Source organism: Neoarius graeffei, chromosome 6 (genome assembly GCF_027579695.1).
Source record: "Neoarius graeffei isolate fNeoGra1 chromosome 6, fNeoGra1.pri, whole genome shotgun sequence".
NCBI lineage: Eukaryota > Metazoa > Chordata > Actinopteri > Siluriformes > Ariidae > Neoarius > Neoarius graeffei.
In genome coordinates this window covers 57,043,035-57,070,323 of record NC_083574.1, presented here as the reverse complement: position 1 = coordinate 57,070,323, position 27,289 = coordinate 57,043,035, and the positions used below count along the sequence as shown (strand labels likewise).

At 41.5% G+C, this 27,289-nt stretch overlaps 1 protein-coding gene across 1 annotated transcript; it reads left to right on the top strand.

Moving 5' to 3' along the window:
- Positions 1-1,682: 1,682 nt before the first annotated feature.
- Positions 1,683-26,217, top strand: synm (synemin, intermediate filament protein). The gene is made up of 4 exons (XM_060923918.1): positions 1,683-2,603; positions 5,792-5,916; positions 19,604-19,674; positions 19,765-26,217. Exons 1-4 carry the CDS (start codon positions 1,806-1,808, stop codon positions 22,005-22,007), a joined length of 3,237 nt encoding a protein of 1,078 aa, XP_060779901.1. The 5' UTR covers positions 1,683-1,805; the 3' UTR covers positions 22,008-26,217.
- The last annotated feature ends 1,072 nt before the right edge of the window (positions 26,218-27,289 follow it).

Sequence of the window (27,289 nt, the reverse complement as noted above, 5' to 3'; positions counted from 1 at the left end):
TCAGCACTGTTTGTTGGACTATGCACTCTGCCTGATGAAGGTCTAGCGACCAAAAGCTTGCTTTCTCAGTAAAGAAATAATTGCACAGACTTCAAGTGTGCCGGATTTGTATTCTATTTACTCAAAGTTTTCACTTAATCCTGCACCTTGCCACAGATGAGCGGTGACCTTTGATTCTTTTACTTATTTTTGAAAGAAAAGCACTGTTCCTTTCAATGAAGATCACTTTAAACTAATAAGAAATACACTCTATACATTGCTAATGGGGTGGCACGGTGGTGTAGTGGTTAGCGCTGTCGCCTCACAATAAGAAGGTTCTGGGTTCGAGCCCCGTGGCCGGCGAGGGCCTTTCTGTGCGGAGTTTGCATGTTCTCCCCGTGTCCGCGTGGGTTTCCTCCGGGTGCTCCGGTTTCCCCCACAGTCCAAAGGCATGCAGGTTAGGTTAACTAGTGAATCTAACTTGACCGTAGGTGTGAATGTGAGTGTGAATGGTTGTCTGTGTCTATGTGTCAGCCCTGTGATGACCTGGCGACTTGTCCAGGGTGTACCCCGCCTTTCGCCCGTAGTCAGCTGGGATAGGCTCCAGCTTGCCTGCGACCCTGTAGAAGGATAAAGCGGCTAGAGATAATGAGATGAGATGAGACATTGCTAATGTGGTAAATGACTATTCTAGCTGCAAATGTCTGGTTTTTGGTGCAATATCTCCATAGGTGTATAGAGGCCCATTTCCAGCAACTCTCACTCCAGTGTTCTAATGGTACAATGTGTTTGCTCATTGCCTCAGAAGGCTAATGGATGATTAGAAAACCCTTGTACAATCATGTTAGCACAGCTGAAAACAGTTGAGCTCTTTAGAAAAGCTATAAAACTGACCTTCCTTTGAGCAGATTGAGTTTCTGGAGCATCACATTTGTGGGGTCGATTAAATGCTCAAAATGGCCAGAAAAATGTCTTGACTATATTTTCTAGTCATTTTACAACTCATCTCATCTCATTATCTGTAGCCGCTTTATCCTGTTCTACAGGGTCGCAGGCAAGCTGGAGCCTATCCCAGCTGACTACGGGCGAAAGGCGGGGTACACCCTGGACAAGTCGCCAGGTCATCACAGGGCTGACACATAGACACAGACAACCATTCACACCTACGGTCAATTTAGAGTCACCAGTTAACCTAACCTGCGTGTCTTTGGACTGTGGGGGAAACCGGAGCACCCGGAGGAAACCCACGCGGACACGGGGAGAACATGCAAACTCCGCACAGAAAGGCCCTCGCCGGCCACGGGGCTCAAACCCGGACCTTCTTGCTGTGAGGCGACAGCGCTAACCACTACACCACTGTGTCGCCCCATTTTACAACTTATGGTGGTGAATAAAAGTGTGACCTTTCATGGAAAACACAAAATTGTCTGGGTGACCCCAAACTTTTGAATGGCAATGTAGGTGATCTCTGAACCAGTGAACGTGAGATAATATTCCAGGCATCACTCAGGACTCCTAGTGGTGAATCAAATCTCACATAGTTTGATTGAAAGAATCGAATCTTTAAAGTGAGTCGCACTACTGCCCACCACTTCGGAGTGGGTCAGCTTTCAGAACAGTTCTGCACTGTCCATATTTGTCCACATGGGAGAGCCAGTTCACATCCCAGGCCACGGAATTGTTTTTCTCTGAGGAGGGAATGATTAGAGCGCACCTCCCTTCTGCACCTGAAGGGTCTGCGTTCGCTTCACAGCAGCACAGCGCGCGTCCTGCTCACTTTCCTTCTTTACCGTCCCGACTCGCCGATTCACAAACTTACCAAGAACATGTTTCAGTTCAAGAGGTCGTTCGAGGGCGAAAAGCTTCAGCTGCAGGAACTGAATCAGAGACTCGGGCAGTACCTGTCCAGAGCGAAGCTGTTGGAGCAAGAAAACGCTCGCCTGGTAGCGGAAATAAACACAATCAGGCAGAACAGATGTGCAGGATGGGAAGACACGCGCATGGCCGAGCTGAGAGAGATGAGGAGGCTGGTGGAACAGCTGTCTTTCGAAAAATGCAGGGCGGAGATGGAGCGAGAGAAGCTGCGCAGAGAACTCCAGCTGATCCAGGCCATGCGCTCCGACGAGTCGGCACTTGGCAAAGGTCTCGGTGGCGAGCTGAAGGGCTGCGAAAAGCAGCTGTGCCATGCGCTCCAGACCAACAGCGCGTTAGAGGAGTGCCTGCTCCAGCTGCAGAGCGAGTGCGAGCGTTTACATGATGCGCACAGGAACGAGGTCGCGCGCCTCAGGAACCAGATCCACACCCGGGTCTTACCTGTTGGGACTCGAACGTATCACGGGCCGCCAGTGTTTACTCCGGAAGAAATCCAGGATTATGCGCTTAATCTGTCTGAAAGCTGGATGGAGACGTTTGAAATGTATCGACGGCAGGTTGAGGAGATGGAAGAAGCCATAAAAGCAGATCAGGCGAGGCTTGAAGATATTAGAAGAGAGAAGGTGGGGTACGTTTCCGAGCTGAACAAGCTGCGGGCGGAAATGGAGAAACACAGCAAGATCCAGCTGGAGCTCGAGAGGCAGCTCATGGATCTGCATGACAAGTTTAGAAAAGATGTCACACAGTATCAGGTGTGTGTGAACAAAAATTATTATTATTATTATTGGTCTTTCTGGGGGCTAATATGGCCACGCCTACTCTCACCAACCACACCCAGGGTAACCGAGGCTGCTGACCTAAGAATTGCCACAGCTCTGATTCCGGTGATTTTTAAAATATGTCCAGTTCTTCTAAAATTAAAATAGAGTAGTATTCTATAAGGCAGCACGGTGGTGTAGTGGTTAGCACTGTCGCCTCACAGCAAGAAGGTCCTGGGTTTGAGCTCAGCAGCCAGCGAGGGCCTTTCTGTGTGGAGTTTGCATGTTCTCTCCGTGTCTGCATGGGTTTCCTTCCACAGTCCAAAGACATGCAGGTTAGATTAATTGGTGGCTCTAAATTGACCGTAGGTGTGAATGGTTGTCTGTGTCAGCCCTGTGATGACCTGGCAACTTGTCCAGGGTGTACCCCGCCTCTCGCCCATAGTCAGCTGGGATAGGCTCCAGCTTGCCTGCGACCCTGTAGAACAGGATAACAGCTACAGATGATGGATGGATAGTATTCTATAATCTCTCGAAAAAAAGAAAACTTGCTTGGATTACTGTTATCAACAATGCAATAGTGGAGCTTGCAGCAACGCATTAGGCTGTATTCATCTCCGTCTGCATTATATGCATCATTGTATTATCCCTAAATGTCACTCAGTATCAGGTGTGTGTGAACAAAAATTATTATTATTATTATTATTATTATTATTATTGGTCTTTCTGAGGGCTGATATAGCCAGGCCCACTCTCACCAACCACACCCTTAAGCATTCCAGGGTAACCCAGGATGCTGACCTAAGAATTGCCACAGCTCTGAGTCCGGTGATTTAAAATATGTTCAACCCCTCTGAGTTCTTCTAAAATTAAAATAGAGTAGTATTCTATAAGGCAGCATGGTGGTGTAGTGGTTAGCACTGTTCCCTCACAGCAAGATGGTCCTGGGTTCGAGCCCAGCGGCCGGCGAGGGCCTTTCTGTGTGGAGTTTGCATGTTCTCCCCGTGTCTGCGTGGGTTTCCTCCGGGTGCTCCGGTTTCCCCCACAGTCCAAAGACATGCAGGTTAGGTTAACTGGCGGCTCTAAATTGACCGTGAGTGTGAATGGTTGTTTGTCTCTGTGTCAGCCCTGTGATGACCTGGCGACTTGTCCAGGGTGTACCCCGCCTCTCGCTCATAGTCAGCTGGGATAGGCTCCAGCTTGCCTGCGACCCTGTAGAACAGGATAAACAGCTACAGATAATGGATGGATGGATAGTATTCTATAATATCTCTCTCTCTCTCTCTCTCTCTCTCTCTCAAAAAAAAAAAACTTGCTTGGATTACTGTTGTCAACAATGCCGTAGTGGAGCTCGCAGCAAAGCATTAGGCTGTATTCATCTACTGCTAATCATCTAACTCATCCCTAAATGTTTTGTAGGATTGCTCTCATGGGACCTTTCTGAGTGCTTATTATGCCATCTATGACTAAACGGAACAAGAGTGCTCTGAGAGCACAAAATCCCCCACTGGCAACTATATCTATGCTATAAGGCCATAACTCTGGTAAAATGTGACTGAATTGAATGAAATTACAATATGCGTATTACCGACATATAACAAAGAGTCCTGTGAAGTTCCTCCAAAAATTGTGAGAGGAGTTGATTTCAGAAGGTGAGTACCCTTCCTGGGACGGACGGACATGCATCGCCACGGCATAATCCCTTTTCGGCCAGTTGGGGATAAGTTGTGCTTGCTGTTCAGATGGGTGCTCTCCACACTTCTAACACGTTACTTGATAGGTTTGTTTCAATCAGATGTTTAGAATCCCTCTGGGGGAAAGTAGGCTGAACTCTACAACAGTGCTTCCCTATTGCCCCTTTTCCACCAAAGCAGTTCCAGGGCTGGTTTGGGGCCAGTGCTTAGTTTGGAACCGGGTTTTCTGTTTCCATTGACAAAGAACTGGCTCTGGGGCCAGAAAAACCGGTTCCAGGCTAGCACCAACTCTCTGCTGGGCCAGAGGAAAGAACCGCTTATGTCAGCGGGGGGAGTTGTTAAGACCAACAACAATAACAAGACCGTGAAAGATCGCCATTTTTAAGCGATGAGAAGCAGCAGCTGTACAAACGCGAAGTCATCCATTATTATTATTGTTGTTGTTGTTGCTGCTGCTGCTTCTTCCATGTTGTTTTTGCTTTGATATTTGCGCCAAGGTTTATGTAAACGTAGCGCCGTAACTGACGTATACAGCGACATAATGACGTATACAGCGACGTAATGACGTGGCTCTGCTTAGCACCGCGAGCTATGGAAAAGCAAACTGGTTCTCAGCTGGCTTGCAAGTTGAACGAGTTGTGAACCAGCACCAGCAGTGGCCCCGAACCAGCCCTGGAACTGATTTGGTGGAAAAGGGGTATATCAGAATGAGTTCCAAGTAGAACCTTTTATACAGTCAATTATCCAAGGAACCCTTGAAGAACTTTTTTTTTTTCAAAGCGTGTATGGCGCAAATGTCACACTGGTAATTACCTTCTTTTTAATGGTTAAATGTCGGCCATTAAAATGTTTTACAAAATGGTGTTGGGGGAGGGTTCTCCCAAAGGGGTTGTTTTGATGAATAAGGGTTATTCTTGGAACCCTATCAAGTAGTACGACACATTTAAGGCATACCCGAGAGAGACAACTGAAGAACACTTAAGAGTGTACTTCTCATGGTAAGTTAAGTATAGTGGTGTGAATCCAGACTGCTTTGACAACTAAAACAACAGGGGAGGATTTAAAGGTTACTATGGCATCTTGCGGCTTGATGTGCTTGAATAATCATTTAGTGACCTACTTTAGGCAATTGGCTATGAGCCAGTTACCAGGCATCAGGCTTTAAATGGAGCAGTGGCAGTGTAATGGAGGAAGGTGTTGGAAGAGATCCTTAACAGATGCATCACCACAACAGGAAATGCATGAAATATCTGTTATCGTTTTTTGATAGCCCATGATCTTCTATTAAAAGAATGTTATGTTGTATTAGAAAAGAACACCAGTACATTTACTAATCACTTCAGGTTTCATCTGCATTATTGGAGGATTAAAGTATAATCCAGGAGCAAGGCTGCTCCTGGAGGTCACACCTGACAGTGTGGTTTAGATGCTTCTGATGATTTTAGCAGGAGCAGGCTAGAATAATAAACCAATGCTCCTTTTCTACAGATAATCATTGAAGAACTGGAAAGAGAGCGTATGCTTGTGGCCAACACCATTTCAGAAAAGGTGAAGGAGCATCAGGACCTCCTACAGGTCAAAATGGGGCTTGGCATGGAAGTGGCTGCATACAGGTAAAATATCTTTAAAGATTACTATCCATAGTAATAAAAACTTAGAAAAAAGGTTCCAACTAGTAAACTGTAGTACCTAGGTGACCAGTCATATCCAGATGGAGCTGGTGTGGGTGAAGGCTTTCATTCCAACCAAACAGAAGCCACACCTTGTTTAATAGATGATCACCTGTGGCTCCCCTGCTCTATAGAATCCTTATGCGTTCTGTGTATAAGCATACAACAAATCCCTTTATTAACCTTTTCATATGAGAAGCACCAAGTAGAGAAGATTTAGTTTAAAATGTGTACTTATTTATTGAGGTACAGCTCCATTAAGGCAATCTGACAAAATGTTAGTGACGTTCAATATACATTTGAAGTTTCATGTTGTCTATATTGTTCGAAGACCATTTATTTTTTTGAACTGTGCTGGAAATTATGGACCGTGATTGCTAATCAAAAACACAAAGCTTTGTGTTTTGGTCCATTCCACCCTATAGCTTGGATTATCAGCACACAAAAATTATGTGGTGTATATATGAATGTGTAAAATATTGTGTGTGTGTGTGTGTGTATACACGCACATTTTGGCTGTCATGTCACTTCGTTGTGTGTAGCTGTCGATGTTGATTTTAAAAGTAACTAAGTAAATTACACAGGGATAATAATAATATTCAGCTTGACTGCGCTAGTATTGGCCTTCGCTAACACTATATATTAGTCTGAGTGTTTAGTCTATGTCTAGTTCTTATCTAGAGTGTTCATACTGTTTATATTGTTTGTTTGTTTTTTCAATTATTCTATTTTTATTTTTATTTATTGCATTGCCTGTTTGCACCGTGGGTCAGAGAGGACTGAAATTTCATCTGTGCTGTATGTGGAGCATGTACAGTGGTGCTTGAAAGTTTGTGAACCCTTTAGAATTTTCTATATTTCTGCATAAATACGACCTAAAACATCATCAGATTTTCACACAAGTCCTAAAAGTAGATAAAGAGAACCCAGTTAAACAAATGAGACAAAAATATTATACTTGGTCATTTATTTATTGAGGAAAATGATCCAGTATTACATATCTGTGAGTGGCAAAAGTATGTGAACCTCTAGGATTAGCAGTTAATTTGAAGGATGAAATTAGAGTCAGCTGTTTTCAATCAATGGGATGACAAATCAGGTGTGAGTGGGCACCCTGTTTTATTTAAAGAACAGGGATCTATCAAAGTCTGATCTACACAACATATGTTTGTGGAAGTGTATCATGGCACGAACAAAGGAGATTTCTGAGGACCTCAGAAAAAGCGTTGCTGATGCTCATCAGGCTGGAAAAGGTTACAAAACCATCTCTAAAGAGTTTGGACTCCACCAATCCACAGTCAGACAGATTGTGTACAAATGGAGGAAATTCAAGACCATTGTTACCCTCCCCAGGAGTGGTCGACCAACAAAGATCACTCCGAGAGCAAGGCGTGTAATAGTCGGCGAGGTCACAAAGGACCCCAGGGTAACTTCTAAGCAACTGAAGGCCTCTCTCACATTGGCTAATATTAATGTTCATGAGTCCACCATCAGGAGAACACTGAACAACAATGGTGTGCATGGCAGGTTTGCAAGGAGAAAGCCACTGCTCTCCAAAAAGAACATTGCTGCTCATCTGCAGTTTGCTAAAGATCATGTGGACAAGCCAGAAGGCTATTGGAAAAATTTTTGTGGACGGATGAGACCAAAATAAAACTTTTTGGTTTAAATGAGAAGCGTTATGTTTGGAGAAAGGAAAAGACTGCATTCCAGCATAAGAACCTTATCCCATCTGTGAAACATGGTGGTGGCAGTATCATGGTTTGGGCCTGTTTTGCTTCATCTGGGCCAGGACGGCTTGCCATCATTGATGGAACAATGAATTCTGAATTATACCAGTGAATTCTGAAGGAAAATGTCAGGACATTTGTCCATGAACTGAATCTCAAGAGAAGGTGGGTCATGCAGTAAGACAACAACCCTAAGCACACAAGTCGTTCTACCAAAGAATGGTTAAAAAAGAATAAAGTTAATGTTTTAGAATGGCCAAGTCAAAGTCCTGACCTTAATCCAATGGAAATGTTGTGGAAGGACCTGAAGCGAGCAGTTCATGTGAGGAAACCCACCAACATCCCAGAGTCGAAGCTGTTCTGTACGGGGGAATGGGCTAAAATTCCTCCAAGCTGGTGTGCAGGACTGATCAACAGTTACCGGAAATGTTTAGTTGCAGTTATTGCTGCACAAGGGGGTCACACCAGATACTGAAACCAAGGTTCACATACTTTTGCTACTCACAGATATGTAATATTGGATCATTTTCCTCAATAAATAAATGACCAAGTATAATATTTTTGTCTCATTTGTTTAACTGGGTTCTCTTTATCTACTTTTAGGACTTGTGTGAAAATCTGATGATGTTTTAGTTTATATTTATGCAGAAATATAGAAAATTCTAAAGGGTTCACAAACTTTCAAGCACCACTGTATAACATATTTGACAATAAAGTTGACTTGAGATATATACACACACACAATTATAGAGAATATTACATGATTGCACAAAAATATGAAGTTTGTCTTCAGGTAGTGAATGTATATATCACGAGTAATTTATCTTCTCATGTTGAAAAACATATCACTTGTTCACTTTGCTCACTCGTGATTATATACATTCACCACTCAAAGATAAACTTCATATCTTTGCACAACTGTGTACTATCCTCTATTATACATATGAGCCACATTTTCCATGGAATAAAAACATGTATTCTGTTCCCTTCTAGTGGGTTTATTGATAGCATGCAATATTGTTATCACTTATCCTCCATGTATTACGCCACTCTACCCAGCGGAGAACGAGCATGCAATATTGTTACAATATTGCACGTTGTCAAGACATGACGTCACACGTCAGAGACGTAAAACTTCTGCACTAGCGAGTGACTGTGACAATTTGTAAACAAACCTGCCTGCCAGGTTTGTGTTGTTAAAAACGGAAGATTTTAAGAGAATTTTGGCTGTCATGTCACTCCGTTGTGTGTAGCTGTCGATGTTGATTTTAAAAGTAACTAAGTAAATTACACAGGGATAATAATAATAATAATAATAATAATAATATTCAGCTTGACTGCGCTAGTATTGGCCTTCGCTAACACTACACCAGCTGGAAGGTGACTGCACTGCTGTGCTAACAGCACCGAGTCGCAGGTAAGCTAGCGTAGGCATTCATTAACATTAGTGATGAATGCTACACCGGCTGGAAGATGACTGCATTGCTGCGCTAACAGCACCGAGTTGTGGGTAAGCTAGCGTTGGCCTTTGAGAATGCTGATATGAAGAGTGTGTATGTATAATAATATTGGCTGGCTTTTTTTCGTCATCTATCAGATATATTCCATTCGGCTAGCATGATATTAAACTCATCTTTGACTCGTTCGGTATCATGCTAGCGGAATGGAATATATTTGATATACCACTCAGAGCCAGACAATATTATTTCAATGTGTCACTCAGATTTATGATGTATTTTGTATGAAAAAATGAGTATTTCAACACAAGATAAACTTCATATCTTCAAGTCAATGTGTTTTTTTTTTTTTAATTATATAGACACATTCACAGAGTACCCAAATTTTATTAAAACAATTCATTGAGTTCCTCACGAGTGACATCTAGAGAATTTTGTCATGGTTTTGGATCTCTGTGTCCCGGATGTAGCTCATATGAAAAATACAGGTGGCGTATTTCCCAGTAAAACACTCATGTCCATATAATATAATATATTTAATATTACACATGCATGCATATTAGATAGGTAGATACAGGATATACAGCTGTGGAAAAATTTAAGAGACCACTTCAATATTTTTCTTAAAGCAGCATCTCTATGTATGGCAGCCATTTCACTCCAGTGTCTGTGCTGGAATTCCAACACAAGCACATCTCATTTTACTTAATGAGGTACTTATTAGGTGATCACTTGAACCAAATCTTATTTAACAACGAAAAGTATAAAAACCACTGCTGTGGTCATCACTATCCTCTTGCAATAGGACCAGTTTGGATGGCAAAAACAGTGCTAATAGTACCTTAAATTTAATTGGAATACAAAAATATCCATTCTTCATGCCAAAAGAGTTAAAAAGAAAACTTGAGTGAGAAAAAGAAGGGTTCAATTCTGGCTTTATTGGAAGAGGAATACAGTCAGTGTTGGGTTACTTCCAGCCTCAAAATTTCAAAGACAACAGTTCATGAGAACAAGGTCAAGCAGCAGACATTGGGAAAAACAAAGGTACAGACTGGTAGAGAGAGAAAACGACTCTCCACTGATCAGGATGATTGTTGACATCTTCGGATGTCACTCAAAAACCATAGGATGACATACAAAAAGACCTAAAAAAAGAATGGCAAATGGCTGCTGGGTTTAAGTGCACAGCAAGGATGGTTTGAAACAGGCTCCTCCAGGTGGGGTTGAAGTCATGTAAAGCTTGAAAAAAGCCCTTTATCAGTCACTACGTTTACATGCACATAGAGAGAATCGAATTTCTGCTGTTGCTCGACTGAAATCGAAGTTCAAAATGCCATGTATACACCTTAATTCGGCTGAAATTGAACCGAACTTGATTTCTCGGAATCGAGCTACACGACCTAGATTATGCGATTTCTGCCGAGCTACTTTGTGCATGTAAACCCTATCGAGCTACTTGTCGAGCTGCTTCCGGAAGTGACGAGTGACGAGACCACAAGCGGGAAACACAACAGCCTCGGTCGGCATGACAACGAATCATGACAACGGCATGAATCTTTTCTTTTTGTGGCATTGTTTGCACTGTTAAAATTTAGCTCACTTACTGTATCACCAAATACATCTGTACAGCTGTTGCATAGCTGTGAATTGTGTACATAAACAAGTCACTGTATTTGTGTGTGTGTATGTATGTGTATGTATGTATATGTGTGTATATAATATATATATATATATATATATATATATATATATATATATATATGTATGTATGTCCAACATCTGAAGAATGTCAATAAAAACAAAACATTTGAACTTTTTGTGTGTTTATTAAGACACAAGTTAAATTGTAAGCAAAAAAAAATATTTTTTGTAAGCAAAAAATGGACTTTAGAAAAATATTATTGTGCAAAATAAGTTGTCTTACAAAACAGTGGTCTGCGCCGGACAGTTTGTAGCCATAGTCTGTTAGAGCAAGCCTAACAGCTTGAGCACGGAACTGCTAGTGTTGCCAGATTGGGGGTTTTAAGTGCATTTTAGCGGATTTGAACATGTTTTGGGCTGGAATATGTCAGCAGTATCTGGCAACACTATAGCTCTTCATGACGACAACCGGAAGTGTACCGACACGATGGGGCGTCTAGCGCCACGTGTGGCTCGGGTGCACAATGCACCTTGCACAATAGCCCGATTTCACTTGTGCATGTAGGATTGGATTTCTCTGGCACCCCTGCTGGGACCCTTTGCTCGATTACCAACAGCAGCTCGATTTGGACGTGCATGTAAACGTACTGAGTGAGAAGCAAAGAAGAGCCAGGCCGAGGTTTGCTGAAGACCATAAGGATCGGAACATACAGGACTGGAGTAAGGTCGTCATCTTTGATGAGTCCAGTTTTCGGCTCCCCCCCCCCCCCCCCCCCCCCCTCACCTGGTCGTCCAAAGGTTAGACCTGGAGAGGCCTATAAGCCACGTCTCGCACCCATTGTGAAATTTGGTGGAGGATCGGTGATGATCTGGGGGTGCTTCAGCAAGGCTGGAATGGGACAGATCTTTGTTTGTGAAGGACACATGAATCAAACCATGTTCAAGGTTATCCTGGAAGAAAACATGCTTCCTTCTGCTCTGACAATGTTCTCTAATTCTGAGGATTGGGTTTTCCAGCAGGACAATACTCCATGCCACACAGCCAGGTCAATCAAGGTGTGGATGGAGGACCACAAGATCAAGACCCTGCCATGGCCAGCCCAATCTCCAGACCTGAACCCCAGTGAAAACCTTTGGAATGTGATCAAGAGGAAGATCACAAGCCATCAAACAAAGCTGAGTTGATTGAATTTTTGTGCCAGGAGTAGCATAAAGTCATCCAAGAGCAACGTGAAAGACTGGTGGAGAGCATGCCAAGACACATGAAAGCTGTGATTAAATGTCAGGGTTATTCCACCAAGTACAGATTTCTAAACTCATCCTAAGTTCAAGCATTTAGTATTGTGTTGTATAAAAGTGAAAATGAGCTTGATTTCTATGCATTATTCAAGGTCTGAACACAGTTCATCTTTTTGTTATTTTGACCAGTTGTCATTTCTGCAATTAAATGCTCCAAGTGGCAGTAATTTTATGTGGAATTTGGGGGGAAATGTTGTCAGTAGTTTCTGGAATAAAATAAAAATGTTTGTCCCTCAAACACATACCTATAAATAGTAAAATCAGAGAAATTGCTAATTTTGCAAGGTCCCCCCTAGAGCTGTATATAAAATCATACTGTATGTGTAGATCTACACTGGCTGGCAAAAAAACAAAACAAAAAAAAAAAACCCACACACCAATATTTAATTGGACTGTTTTTAGCCTGGATTATGACACACAGTTGCTGTGGCATTATTTCAACAAACTTATGCAGTCACATTTATTTCCAGAGTTGCCTTAATTTTTTGCTAAGATCTTGTCTTGACGATGGGAGAGTCTGTAAAGTCTTCTCCAGCACATCCCAAAGACTTTCAATAGGATTAAGATCAGGACTCTGTGGTAGCTAAATCATATGTGAAAATGATTCCTCATGCTCCCTGAACCACTCTTTCACAATTTGAGCCCTGATCTTATGCCCATGCCATCAGCGAAGAGAAAATCCATTTTAATTTTTTTAACTGTTCTTTAACAAGGCAAGTCACTAAGAACAAGATTCTTATTTACAGTGGCAGCCTGGGAGCCATTGATGGGATAACCTGATCATTCAGTATATTCAGGTAGTTAGTGACTTCATTTTATTGCCCCATCATGTTCCTGAGCCTTGACCTGACCAACTGAAGCAACCACAGATCATAACTCTGCCTCCAGAGGCTTGTACAGTGGCCACTATGCATGATGAGTGCATCACTTCATGCACTTCCCTCCTTCCCCTGACACACCTATCATTCAGGAATAGGTTCAGTCTGGACTCATCAGACCACATGACCTTTTTCCATTGCTCTAAAGTCCAAGCTTTATGCTCCCCAGCAAACTGAAACTTTGTCTTCTCTTTAGCCTCACCTAAGAAGTGGTTTTCTTATGGCTACACAGCTGTTTAGTCCCAATCCTTTGAGTTCTCATCACATTGTGCCTATGGAAATACTTCAACTTTCACTATTAAACTCGGTGAATTCTACTGTCTTTTTTTTTTTAACTTCTTCCATGAAGTTGACAGTTCACCACTATCTTTCCAGGATTTAATAATGCATTGGACAGTTCTTAATCCATTTCCAGTAATTTCAGCAATCTGTTGTTTTTCTTTGTTTGATGCAGGCTAATAATTTGACCCATCCAGGGCTCGACATTAACTTTTTAATCCCCTTCTCCAGTTGGACAAGCAGTAAGCTTTTTCACTTGTCCTGACCATAGTAATAAAAAGTTTATGTATTTACTAGTTCAGTGAAAGGAAAGTGATCAACATTTATCAGAAAGCAGGTATAGTTAGGATAATCATTATGCTTTCATGATTTATAATTTTTCAATAAAACTTTAACTGTAACAATAAACAAACCCTGTCCAATACCCCGTTATGGTGCGTGTGTTGTTATAACCCATTACCTGATCTGCAGTTTTAAGAGTTAGACTCACCCAAATTCAAAGCTTCTGGAGGAAATAAAGTTAAATCTTGATTAATCTAGTAAAACTTGAAGTATAAATTAATTTAAAGACAAAACTGAAAGAAAACAAGTTGGACATGAGAAGGGTGACTGAATCACATTGTGAATAAAAACAAACCGTGAGTGAATTCGGCACTGTCGTAAAATTCCTGCAAAATGTTTTACAACATTTGTGACTAATGTGAACCACACAAAAAATCCATTGAATGTCCGAATGAAATGAAGAATCGCCACAGATGTTTATTTTATCGAGGTATTTGATCTCCATTTCGATAAATTCAAAGTCTAATACTCTAGAATTAGATATTACAACGTGGTTATTTTTACGCATGCACCTGCTGCACTCAGCTTCCCTGGAATTTTGTAAACAGTAACACGGCTGGATCACTGAGGGGATTGAACTGGTTTTGTTGGAACTTTATTGATGTAACTCTGGAATAATTACTATAAAAATGGTGAGTTTCAACAATCCCTAAAAGATATAAAAGCATAAGGTATCATTACTATAGGGCGGCACGGTGGTGTAGTGGTTAGCGCTGTCGCCTCACAGCAAGAAGGTCTGGGTTCGAGCCCCGAGTTTGCATGTTCTCCCTGTGTCCGCGTGGGTTTCCCCCGGGTGCTCCGGTTTCCCCCACTGTCCAAAGACATGCAGGTTAGGTTAACTGGTGACTCTAAATTGACCGTAGGTGTGAATGTGAGTGTGAATGGTTGTCTGTGTCTATGTGTCAGCCCTGTGATGACCTGGCGACTTGTCCAGGGTGTACCCCGCCTTTCACCTGTAGTCAGCTGGGATAGGCTCCAGCTTGCCTGCGACCCTGTAGAAGGATAAAACGGCTAGAGATAATGAGATGAGATCATTACTATATTGTCTGGGGCGGCTATATGTAATACTCTAACCCACGTCCCCCCCACCTTCTCCCTCACTGCAGCCATCTCTCCTTCTTCCTTCAACACATCTCCCCCCAGTCATCACAGCAGCCTCCTCCTCCCCCACCTCAACACAGACTCCTCCATGCATTACTGCAGACCAGGTCAGAGGTCAACTGAGGAAGCTTCACCCCAGGAAAGCAGCAGGCCCGGACAAGGTGTGTCCCCGACTACTGAAGACCTGCGCTGCTGAACTGGGTGAACCACTCCAACGCATCTTCAACCTCAGCCTGCAGCTGGGGAGAGTGCCAACCCTCTGGAAGACATCATGTATCGTTCTAGTTCCCAAAAAGAATCAGCCCAGCGCGCTGAACGACTTCCAACCGGTGGCACTCACTTCACATCTGATGAAGACGTTGGAGCGGCTCTTCCTCAGCCTCCTCAGACCCCAGGTACAACATGCCCAGGACTGTCTGCAGTTTGCGTACCGGGCAGGTGTCGGTGTGGAAGACGCCATCCTCTACCTGCTACACCGAGCCCACTCGCATCTGGATAAGGGAAATGGCACAGTGAGGATCCTCTTCTTGGACTTCTTGAGTGCCTTCAACACCATCCAGCCTCTATTGCTTCAGGACAAACTGAACAGGATGCGAGTGGACCCCTGCCTGGTCACCTGGATCTCCAGCTACCTCACTGACAGGCCGCAGTACGTCAGGCTGAAGGACATCATGTCTGACACTGTAATTAGCAGCACCGGAGCACCCTAGGGCACAGTCCTGGCCCCTCTTCTCTTCATCCTGTACACCGCAGACTTCTGCTACAACTCGGAGCTGTGTCACATTCTGAAGTTTTCCAATGACACAGCCATCGTTGGGTGTATCAGTGACGACAGAGAGGAGGAGTATAGGAGCCTGGTGAGGGACTTTGCTGTGTGGTGCAACAGGAACCATCTGCAGTTCAACACCTCGAAGACCAGGGAGCTGGTCATTGACTTTGGGAGGTCCAGACCAAGGTCCAGACCAAGGTCACGACCAGTTCTGATCGAGGGAGTTGAGGTGGAGGCTGTGGATTCCTACAAGTACCTCGGGCTGTGGCTGGACAGCAAGCTGGACTGGACTTGCAACTCCAATCACTTATACAGGAAGGGATAGAGCAGGCTATACTTCCTTAGGAGGCTGCGGTCCTTTTAACATCTGCAGGAAACTCCTGTGGATGTTCTATTAGTCTGTGGTCACCAGTGTCCTGTTTTACACCGTGGTGTGCTGGGGGGGCAGCACATCCAAGAAGGACACATCCAGGCTGGACAAACTGATCAGGCGGGCCGGCTGTGTGGTTGGCATGAAGCTGGACTCTCTGGTGACGGTGGCAGAGAAGAGATCTATGGACAAACTATTGAACATCATGGACGATGCCAGTCACCCTCTGCACACCGTCATCAGCAACCAGAGGAGCCTGTTCAGTGACAGAATACTCCTTCCCAAGTGCAGGACGAACAGACTCAAAAACTCCTTTGTCCCTCATGCCATCAGACTGTACAACTCCTCTCTGGGGGGGAGGAGGGGTAACAGGAGGACAGAGGACGGGAAGGAGCAGTAGCCTAGCCTAACAATAAGCAATACCGGACAATGTGCAATATAATGTACAATATAAAGTGCAATATCTTTCCTGCTGCACCCCCCCTCCCCCCTTCCTCTCTTCCCCATATCTTATTCTTTTATATTTGTATATGTAAATACTTAATTTATTTTAATTTATCTAGACGTTTTCTATATTTCTTCTCTGTTTATCTGTAATGATGCTGCTGGAATCTTAATTTCCCTGAGGGAACCCACCCAAAGGGATCAATAAAGTTTTATCTAATCTAATCTAATTTTCTCTAGTTTGTAAACCAAATTAGATCATAGATTAGAAAATGTGACGCTAAAATATGTAAACTGCTTATGATTATTATTTAATTCATTTTTTTTAAATATTCTACTGCAAATTTAAGCAAGTCTTCAAGGAGTTTGGCCTTATCGTGTAGCCTTAGCAGCTTGCCAGCTAGTTTAAATAATCTGCACATGAACAAATGACGCTGTTAGACTCCTCAGCATGTCTTTTACAATCGTTTACTCCGCCATGGGCAATACTAAAGTCACTGTTACAAACAGTACACTGTGCAACACCGTCATTATTTTTACCCCTATTAGGGAAGGGTACACTTTTGTGTAGTCTGAGGGGAAGTGGGTTTTGTAATTTCGTTTTTTGGGGGCATTCTGCCACGACGCTCCTGGATACCCTGAACTGATGGACTGTCGGTCTGGGAGAAAAGACGTAAAGCCAACCCACATAGAAAACTGATTGTTCTACTTAACAAGACAGAGCAATCAGGATTGTCTGTCTCTCTCTCTCTCGATATTGTATCTAATTTGCGGGCATCAGGGAGCCACTATGTGGGAAACTCCCGGAACTTCTGGGAGAGTTGGGAATAATTCAACTTGTCAATTAATTTGACTTGTCCGGACCAAACATTTGGTTGTCCCATCCAGTCGGACTAGCGTTAATATCGAGCCCTGCCATTTGAAACACAATAACATATTTTCCACAACCACAGGATGCAACTTCCGACATATTTCTTAAAGAAATGAGAAGCTCCTCACTACATCAGTTAAGGTTAAAATATTTTTTGCCAGCTGAAACATGGTAATCAGTTAAACAGGAAGTCAGGGATTACAGCTGGAAAGTGTCCTATGGGAAACATGCTTCAGTTACATTGTGTTCACTATCATTTCCAGGGGTTCCAATAATAGTGGCACATGTGTATTTGTTGGAAATAATTATTACTTGATTAGAACTATTTCTTTCTGAAGAAACTAATTTCAATTAAAGTTTGGATATTTCTCATTTTGTTTAGTACGAGTTGAAACTACTTCACCAAAAGGTGTTTTTTTTTTTTTTTTTTTTTATGCCTCCGCCACCGTAAGGTGCAGGAGACATTATGTTTTTGGGTTGTCCGTGCGTCTGTCCGTCCCGAAACCTTGTGAACGCGATATCTCAAAGGCTAATGAAAGGAATTCCACCAAACTTTCACCGTTTGTGCACTTTGGGACAAACATGAACTGATTAGATTTTGAGATCAAAAGGTGTAAGGTCAAGGTCACTGTGAGGTCAAATGCCTGTCCGAAAACCTTGTGAACACAATCTCTCCAAGGCAGATGAAAGAAATTTCACCAAACTTTTCACCATTTGTGCATTTGGGGATAAAGATAAACTCATTAGATTTTGAGATCAAATGGTCTAAGGTCAAGATCACTGCAAGGTCAAATGTCTGTCCGAAAACCTTGTGAACACAATATCTCCAAGGCTAATACAAGTAATTTCACCAGGTCAAGATTACTGTGAGGTCAAATGTCCATCCCCAAATCACAACTTAATAAGGCATGTAGTCTACCGGGCGGAGGCATCCCCATCGACACCGTTGGCATCGAGTTCTATCTAGTTTTTTTTCTAACCCTTTTTACTAATCCCTATTAGGGGTTGGCAATAATCATGGTGTGTGTGTGTGTGTGTGTGTGTGTGTGTGTGTGTGTGTGTGTGTGTGTGTGTGTGTGTGTGTGTTTAAATCAATGATAGCAAAAAGTGGGCTGTGAAATGGGGCCTCTTCACAAAGCTTTTCACTGATATTAAATATTTTTTCAAAATTAGTTCTGCCTTATACTGTAGGTTATCACTTGCATATTGAAAGCAAACAGGCTCTGTTATGCTGTCAGTATGAGATTCTTATGAAATGTTGAATATCGTCAAAGATCAGCTTATTTGTGTTAATTTATCAAAGATCTGTTAAACTTTACAGTACATCCAACACTGTACTCAAAATGTCATGTACTCATATCTACCACATAGTTCTAAGATATATTTGAGTATTGATAGCCAAACAGACTCCTCTCTGTCCAGATTTAGCTCTTGGAGTGTATTTTTAATCGGTGGAACAGCAGAGCAAATGCTGCCTGCCCTTTTGGCAGAGGTATGGAGGTTCATCCCCCTCTGTGGTCAGGGGCTTTAACTCCATTGTGAATGAATGAGGGGTTGAATCAGAATGGGATTAGAGCAAACTTGGTAATTGGCAATTATGTTTACATGTTAGTTGTAGTGTATATAATATTGTATCAAGGGAAATTGATAAATACAGTTGATGCAATGCAAAGTTTATTTGTCTGTACTTTGCTGGAGAATATAGCAGTAGTGACTTCAAACTGTGTTTTACATTTTCAGTATGTGTGTGTGTGTGTGTGTGTGTGTGTGTGTGTATATATATATATATATATATATATATATATATATATATATATATATATATATATATATATATATATATAAGTTAGTAATATATCTAGGATGGGATTCAGACAGGCACATCTACTCAACTCCTAGTCATGTACACAAAGTGACTACCAGACCTTTTATAGAAGGCTCCAGTGAGTTGTTCCTCCTACCACTACAGGCCTTATTTGCTAGTGTTTGCCATATTTATAATGTCTTCCTTGGCAATGTAGAAGATGACAATGCAAACAAGTCTTTGTGTATCTGTCACAGCTTCACATTCTGAGCCATAATGGAAACCGAGCATGTTGTGGTTGTTATTTTTAGTTTGGTCATTCAGCAAATCCTGAGGGAACATCCACTGGGACTATACTAAACTGTATTTCCACAGTGTTACTCTAGCAGTGTTAAGGTAGGTTTCACAAAAAGGACAATAAAAGAGTATGGTGAAAAGCAACCTATAATTTGTCAAGTACATTTTTGTATCTGTGGGACAAGGTCCGTATATGCATCTCATCTTCCTTTCGGTTTAAGGATTTGCTTGGTGATGACAGAGCAAGGTGGTCAGCATACTAAGGACAGGTGAAAGAACGACTCAAATGGTTTGGTTGAAATTTTTTTTTCAAGGAAAATGCCTAATTCTTGATTTTATGCTTCTCAGGGCACTGCTTGAAGGTGAAGGTAAACATGCTCAGATGAGGTCTGACCAGTATTCAAGAGAGAGAATAATAGGTACCATGGATTAATTTTGCTATACTGATTTAGTGCCCGTAATTTTCAATATTCAATAACCTCAGTAAAACCTTGCCTTTTCTCTGGCAGATATCAAATTGCCAGCCCATCCTTACACTCCAAGAGGCTCCACCATGACAGCCAGTCGGCCCGAAGTGAGAAGGAATTTAATAGGGTATGATGTCCGGAATATACAACCCATTTCCAACATGAGAATCTCCACTGTATCCAGTCAATTTGATTCCTGCAAAACCTCCAGGATTTTGCCTATTACTATTTCAAATCGTGCCCAACAGAGTCCTGCTGCAAGAAGAGACATGATTGCTTTCACCAAAGCAAAACAGGCTTCAGATACACCAAGTGCAGCCAAAACTGATGTCTCTGCTAGTAAGACTAGCACAAAAGTGATGGATGAACAACGGGTTATCATCAAAGGTGTGTCTAAAAGCCCACCAAGGAGTTCGCCTGATCTTTTCCAGACAGAAATACAAAACAAATCATTCCCTGCTGCCACATCAGCAGTAGAAATAAAATCAGTGAGAGTTGTGGCACCACCTATGATGAGCCTAAACACTAATGCGGATACCCATCAGAAAGTTGTTGATAAGAAAGCTGAAAGAAAAGATGAGAGGACAGAGGCAGATCATGCCAAGGCAAGAGAGCAACCTGATGCAGCACCATTTATCCAGCATGAGGAATCCAACCAAGAAGATGAGAGAGATTTGAAAGATTTTGGAAATGTAGAACCAAAGGTATTTGCAGGTGAGGAAAAAGTCTTGGACTCCGTGTCCATGGAAGAAATTATTGAGAAGGTCATAAAGCCTGCTGGCTTCGATACAAAGCTCATGTCATCTGCTGACTCAAAGATCACATACCATGTCAAGAAAATGGAAGAAGACGATGGAAGCACCAAGACTCAGATAGTCCTGCAGTCAAAAGTGGAAGAGGACCTGGATGTATCAGATGACACTGCTTTTGATGAACTCCTTAGTAAGGGGGTACATAAAGTCTCTCTGGAGGATATAGAAGGAACCCCAACAGGAAGCATGATACAGAACCTTCTGCGTCTTGGTCTTGAAGATGAAAGCTTAGAAAACAAGTCAGTTAAAGTGGAGATAATGGAGGCACCACTGGAATCTCATATTGAGAAAGGGGAAGCTGACATTGAAGAGACTGTAGAGGTTAAATCCAAACCTTACTTCCAACCTTCATCAATGTTCTTTCACATTGAAGAACCAGATAATGAACATGAGCCAGCTAAACAACATGGAAACACTGACGAGTCTGAAAAAACCTCCGAGTACGTCAAGAGTGGATTTGTGCAAGTGCAGGAAGTGACCAGAGATGAAAGCCTCCCATACTCTTCTCAGGGCCAAGAAACACAAGAATACTTTGTTTCCACCCCTGAAGACAACATGTCTGATTCAGAGGAGGGTGGAGGATTTATGTCTTATGGACATTATGGAGCCGTGGAAGATCTTTCAGACGAGAGATACTATCAGGAAGAAGGTCTGACTACAAACAGGAGGTACTCTGATGAAGGGGAAAATAACAGGGAGTCACCTGAATATGTCAAGAGACACACTACTGGAATTCCAGAGTGTATTATTGAAGAGGAGGTGCATGTTTCTCCCAGAATTCAAGAGTCCATGCTGGAGATCCTAAAAGAAGAGTCACTGGACCCCAAAGAACAGCTAAAGGGAGCACTGGAACAGCTCGAGGGCACTGTGGCTGGAGCACTAAAAGAAGAACTTGTTTCTTTCACCAGAGCTAGTCAAAGTCCTGAGAACCTGTCTGTTAATGTCCAGAAATTTCAACCATCCCCAGACAATGGAACAATGACCTTTGTGGCAGAGCTTAATATTTCCCAGAGTCTGGAGGATTCTGGACTGCTGCAAGATGAGGCAGATGACCTGTCACAGGAATGGGTGACGTCAGCACTGCGGTCCTCCAGCTCTGACCTGCACCAGGCACAGAGTGCTGGAGCTGGTGGCGAGTATACCATCAGACTCTCCACAGAGGAGGTCCAAAAAGGGCAGATGCCATGGATGACCAGCCATGAGGAAACCGAAGGCTTGCACTCAGGTAGTGAAGTTAGCAAGACCGAGAAGGTCATCAGGCTGGGGCCTAATGAGAGATCCTTCACGTTCCAAATGGATATTAACAACAGCACATCTGCAACGGGCACAGAAGGGATGGATTCTCAAGATCAGAAAGGCAATGGAGCCAACGTACCAGAGTTTCTACAGTCCCAGAAGACTGACCCTTCATTAAAAGTCTACCAGGAGAAAAGAGTTGCTACTGTTTATCTTGAAAACCCCCAGGAGGACTAACCAAGATCTAGATAAAACCATCTATAACTAATCCAAATCAAAACACGTGTTATATAATCAGGTATGGAGAGACATTCGTTACACATCAAGTACTTAAAGGTTTGCTTTCTATGCAATCATGTCTTTCTTCTCTGTAGGCTCCAAGGAATTTGTCACATTTATTACATGTCTTGGCCTGGAATGATGTAATAAAAATTTAGTCAAGTTAATAAAACAGCATTCAATATCATTGCTTGCAGGATATAACTCTGTCTTGTAAGACTACATAAACGATTTTAAACCAAATATCAATTCAAGTAGCACCTACTGCTAATCCTGTATTCAAATCACTGCTTTGTGTTTCTGATTCATAATTTTTTTTCTCTTTAATCTGCTTCCTTTTACTTAATATTTTACATTGAACATGTATCATTTTGATCTGCGTATTCTTTAGTGTATATGCACTGTCATCTTTTACTTTGATTATATCGTTTTGGTGTACCACACTTTTAAATTACTACGGTCTACAATTACTAAGGTCCACAGTTTGTTCTAGTGTAGATTGAAATATATTATGTATTTATGGCACCAAGAAAACATCACACCTTAAATATAGAACAGGGGTGTCTGTTCCTTTTGCATGTGCCTATTCTGGGTTAGCTGAATTAGGTTATTTTCCTGCTCAAACACGCCTACTAAACATGTTAATTAACTAGTGAATAGAATTAGTTGTCTTTGAGGGAAATAACTAAACACTCCTGGGTTCTTGTGCACTGTAACCGGAGCTGGATTTTATTCTGAGTACTGATTTTTTCATCATGGCCCCTAATCAGAATTGATTGTTGTCAGAATCTGGCTCTGTGATTTGCTAGAGATCTCAGACTATCCTTCTTGCCCTTCCTATGTCCTTTAATCCTTAAATAACATTTGCATGGCATTCACTAATCCAGCATCCCTGCACTTCTAACACGAGGGCCTTTTCATTGTTCAGGATTGAGTGAGTGAAAGATAGAAAGTGAGATTGAGATGAAAAATTAAAGGTTTTTCTTAAAGCAACAGTGTCAGGCTAGGTGTCACTGAGGTAGTGTCTAATTGCATGTTTGTATGACAAGTGTATTTTGGGACCCTTACTCATGCGTCACATGGTGGTAACGGAGGGAGGGAGAAGAAAAGAGAAAGTGAGGGGCACTCTGGAGTTTTCTGAGACTACGTTCAGACTGCACCCTGAAACGACCCATAGCTGATTTTTTTGCCCATATGCGACCTGTATCCAATTTGTTATTGACAATCTGAACGACACAGATCCGATTTTTTTCACATGCGACCCAGGCCGCTTGGATATGTGGTCCTAAATCCGATGCATATCCGATATTTTCACATGCGACTGCAGTCTGACCGGACAGGTCATATTCATGCGACCTACACGTCATCAACAAGAGACAAACGTCACTATTCTGCATTGGCTAATCCCGCCTCTTTGGTGGAAAACAACATTTGTACAGTTTTCAGAATTTAAATAGACTTTTATAGAATTGATCAAGCTAATAGTGGATTTGGTAGGGACCTGGATGTTTATCTGTTAGCCTGATTAAATAAAACAGTTTCTATAACTGATTTATAACTTAAACCATCCTGTATTACAAGATTATAAGATTGTTCTGGAAATTTCCAGTAATTTGACACCTTCGGTCTCATTAGTCTGCTGCCCACATTAATCAGATTATTGTGTGCGTTCCGCCGCCGCCACAAAAACCACACCGCCAGGTCTCGCCTCATCTCCATAGCAAACTGCACTGGTGTTTATGCACCTTGAGCCAGCGCTGAGAGAAGTTGCAGAATTCAGCTGGCTATAAACAATCTAAATAAATATTTATAAAAATGTAGAAAAAGTTTATTAATATGACGAAATAAATATGTGCAAATTATTAAGCCTGAATTAAGAGTTTGGTAATACAGCGGCCGTATCCCAAATGACTGCCTACTGAAGCTCGAGTGCACTATATAGAGTTTAAAAATCCATTACTTCCTAGTAACATGTAGTGCACTTGTATAGAAATTAGAGAGACATTTAGGAGTCAACCCTCGTTACCAGGCTACACGTTTTCATTTCAGTTCAGAAACAAAAACACACACGAGACCTCACACTTTAACACTAACCAGATAATTAAACAAAAAAAAAAAAGAAATCATTAAACTTGAAGAGTGCGCTTTTTTTTTTGTTGTTGTTTACGTATTACGTAGATGTGCTTATTACGTGTCAATTTGCGCATGCGGGACACTTTTGGGTCGTTTTCCGTTCATATTGGAGATCGCATACAAGTCTCATATAATTGGTAATGTGAACGGCCTAACAAAAAAATCGGATTTCACAACAAATCGGATATGGGTCGTTTCAGGTTGCAGTCTGAATGTAGTGTAATAACATGAGTCCTAAAGAGTTGTGTATGTGTGGGTATTTACGATCACATGTTGAACATTATTATTTGCAACATTAAATAACTATACTGTACTGTACTATAGTTATTTGATAGTGTAATACATTATACTCTTCTCTGTTTCACACTAACTCTCTTGGAATCAGTTTATTTTGGTTTGGTTCTGAAAACCTTTTTGCCCTGCTGTATTGTGTAGTGTATTATAGTGTTGTGCCTGTTCCTAATTATAAAATTATCAATATATAACCACTGTAATATTGGTAAACTGAAGTTTTGTCTGGCAGTGGTTGAATAATAACTCCTTTCATTGTTTTTGAAAGTTGTGACATTTCCAAAATAATTACCTGCAAAATATAGTGGAAATACTTCATTATTTATTTCCAGTGTTCCTGCAATAACCATCACCGTCATAGTGTTTGATGATGGTGTTTACCCAAGGCTTGCCCTGTGTCCGAAATCACTCACCACTCACTATATAGTGGACTATATAGTGAGTTTGCCATTTTGTAGTGCTGTCTGAATGTATAGTGAGAATTATTACACCCTATATAGTGTAATAATATAGTGTATAATAACATAGTATCCCACAATGTACCGTGAAAAGTAGTGTTCAACCGATGGTCACTAACCAAGCAATATATCCCATCATGCATTGAAAGAAAAAAAAAAAGTGTGTTGGGGTGAATGAATGGAAGAAGAAACACATTATAAATGGACACTCAAGTACAATTAAAAATAGTAAGAGAATAGAAAATAAGCTAAAATAAAATATAAGAGTAAAAGTTAGAGTGCAGAGCGAGGAATTAATCAAAAGCCTCAAATTTGATTTAATAAAAGGCAGCGGCAAAGAAGAAAGTATTCAGCCTTGATTTCAAAGAACTGAAAGATGCAGCAGACACAAAGTACTTTGTATTTATTAATGTGGGAAATACGCTCAGTATAATATGGATTTATCAGAAAAATACATAAATATTATCAGCTGGGAGGTCCGTATCATGAAATACTGTGACCGAGGTCTTGAAAATACTGACCTCGGCCCAGAGGCCTCGGTCAGTATTTTTAAGGCAGAGGTCACGGTATGGACCGATCTTAAACTGGTAAATAATATATTTATTTTTTTCTTTACCAGATTCTAATAGAAAATAAGAGTGCCCGAAAGGGAAACCATATTTAGAACAAACCTGCTACAAGCTTGTCAAAAACCTGTTTGACAAGCTACGTCAGCTCAGAATGCTGTAAAATTAATGCTATTATACTGAGAAATGCGAAAATAAATGTTGACAAAAAATTGCTACTATGTTTGTTGTTGTGAACAAGCGAGTCGCCAAAGGTCCGTAACTGGGGTCCGGATCAACGATTTGATGGAAACCAGACCACAAAAAAAAAAAAAATGCATGTATTTATTATTTTGAAAACCCACCAGCCGACTGATCTGGCATGTTTTAATTGTGCGACAGTAATGACGTAAATAACGGCATGGCCGAGTAGTGTCTAAAAGTGTTTTTTCATTAGACCAATGAGCTCGCTATATAATCCTCTATATAGAATTCCCTAGATAGTGAGTAGGGAGTAGTGAATGAGTGAGTGACTTCAGACACAGCCTTGGATTTATTTTTTGTCACTTCTACTGGTATACTTTTTTCAACCAATAGTAGGTGTAAATTAGAAGTATACCTTTTATGCATTGGGAATAGTCTCGTGCAAATTTTTATTTCTATATCAACTGGCACATGTTTTTGTGGACTCCTCACACATTCTCTTCCATATTGCATCCTCATTGTCTGGGTATTAATTCATGCTACAACAAAAATAAATACAAATTTTCCTTTTGTGCTTTGGAATCAGTGTCCTAAATCTTTTGATATGAAATCTAAATATACACAAATACTGAAGGATAGAAGCATCAATGAAGCCTTTGACCAGTTTTCTTTTCTGAGGTGATCAGATGGGGTACCCTTGCTAACCAAGCCAGAATCTTTTAGGAAGAACAAATATACAGTAGAGGATCTCTGGCATACTGTAAATATGACCTCCTTTCATTGCCCGTGGCAGCTTTATGCTACTGAAAGGGAGTGAATGTCAATGAATGATCTCTCATCTAGAAATTTAGGAATATTAGCTTTCACTTCTAATGAAGAAAACTGTGTAACATTTGTCTTGAGACTTTTGTCCCAGCTGTGTTTCTCACAGACATCTGTACTGCTATAAAAGGGAATGAATGTGCAAGATACTACATTGTGATAGTTCTAAGATTAACGTCAAGTATTTGTGCACTACTGGGGAAGTTAGAGGAAAGGGTGCCTGTTGACTCAATTTGGCACACTGATATAACAGCAGCTCCAGGGTACTTTGTTTCCACAAATAAACCTTCACTCAAATTTCCCTCGTCAAGTCCAAACATCCCTCACCACTTCCACTTACAGACTATCCAGTTTGGTACTCAGCTCATGACATTTACCCATTATCTAAGGAGTGAGGGTGAAAAGGATAACAGGCTACTTCAGATGTATTTGGCAGTCAAGTCAAAGTCCCTCTCACACCAGAATCTGGTCTTCCCAGGCAGTCTCCTGTCCCAGTACTAACCAGCTCTTTAAGGCATATGGGTGTGGCACCGATCTCCATTTTGATTGCCCTCAGCCTCTCACCGATACAGCTAGGGTTACAGTGTAGGGCTGGTCTGGTAACCGCGAGAGTTTGACTTCCCCACTCACATCTGTATTTGGCAATAGCAACCATTAAATAAACAGTTCTACAATATTTACACAGTTGGAAGTGGAATAACTAGCATAGCAAAACATTCCATGATCAGAATTACATCATGTTACATCAAGGATATGTAAAAAAAAAAACCAAAAAACAATATACCTT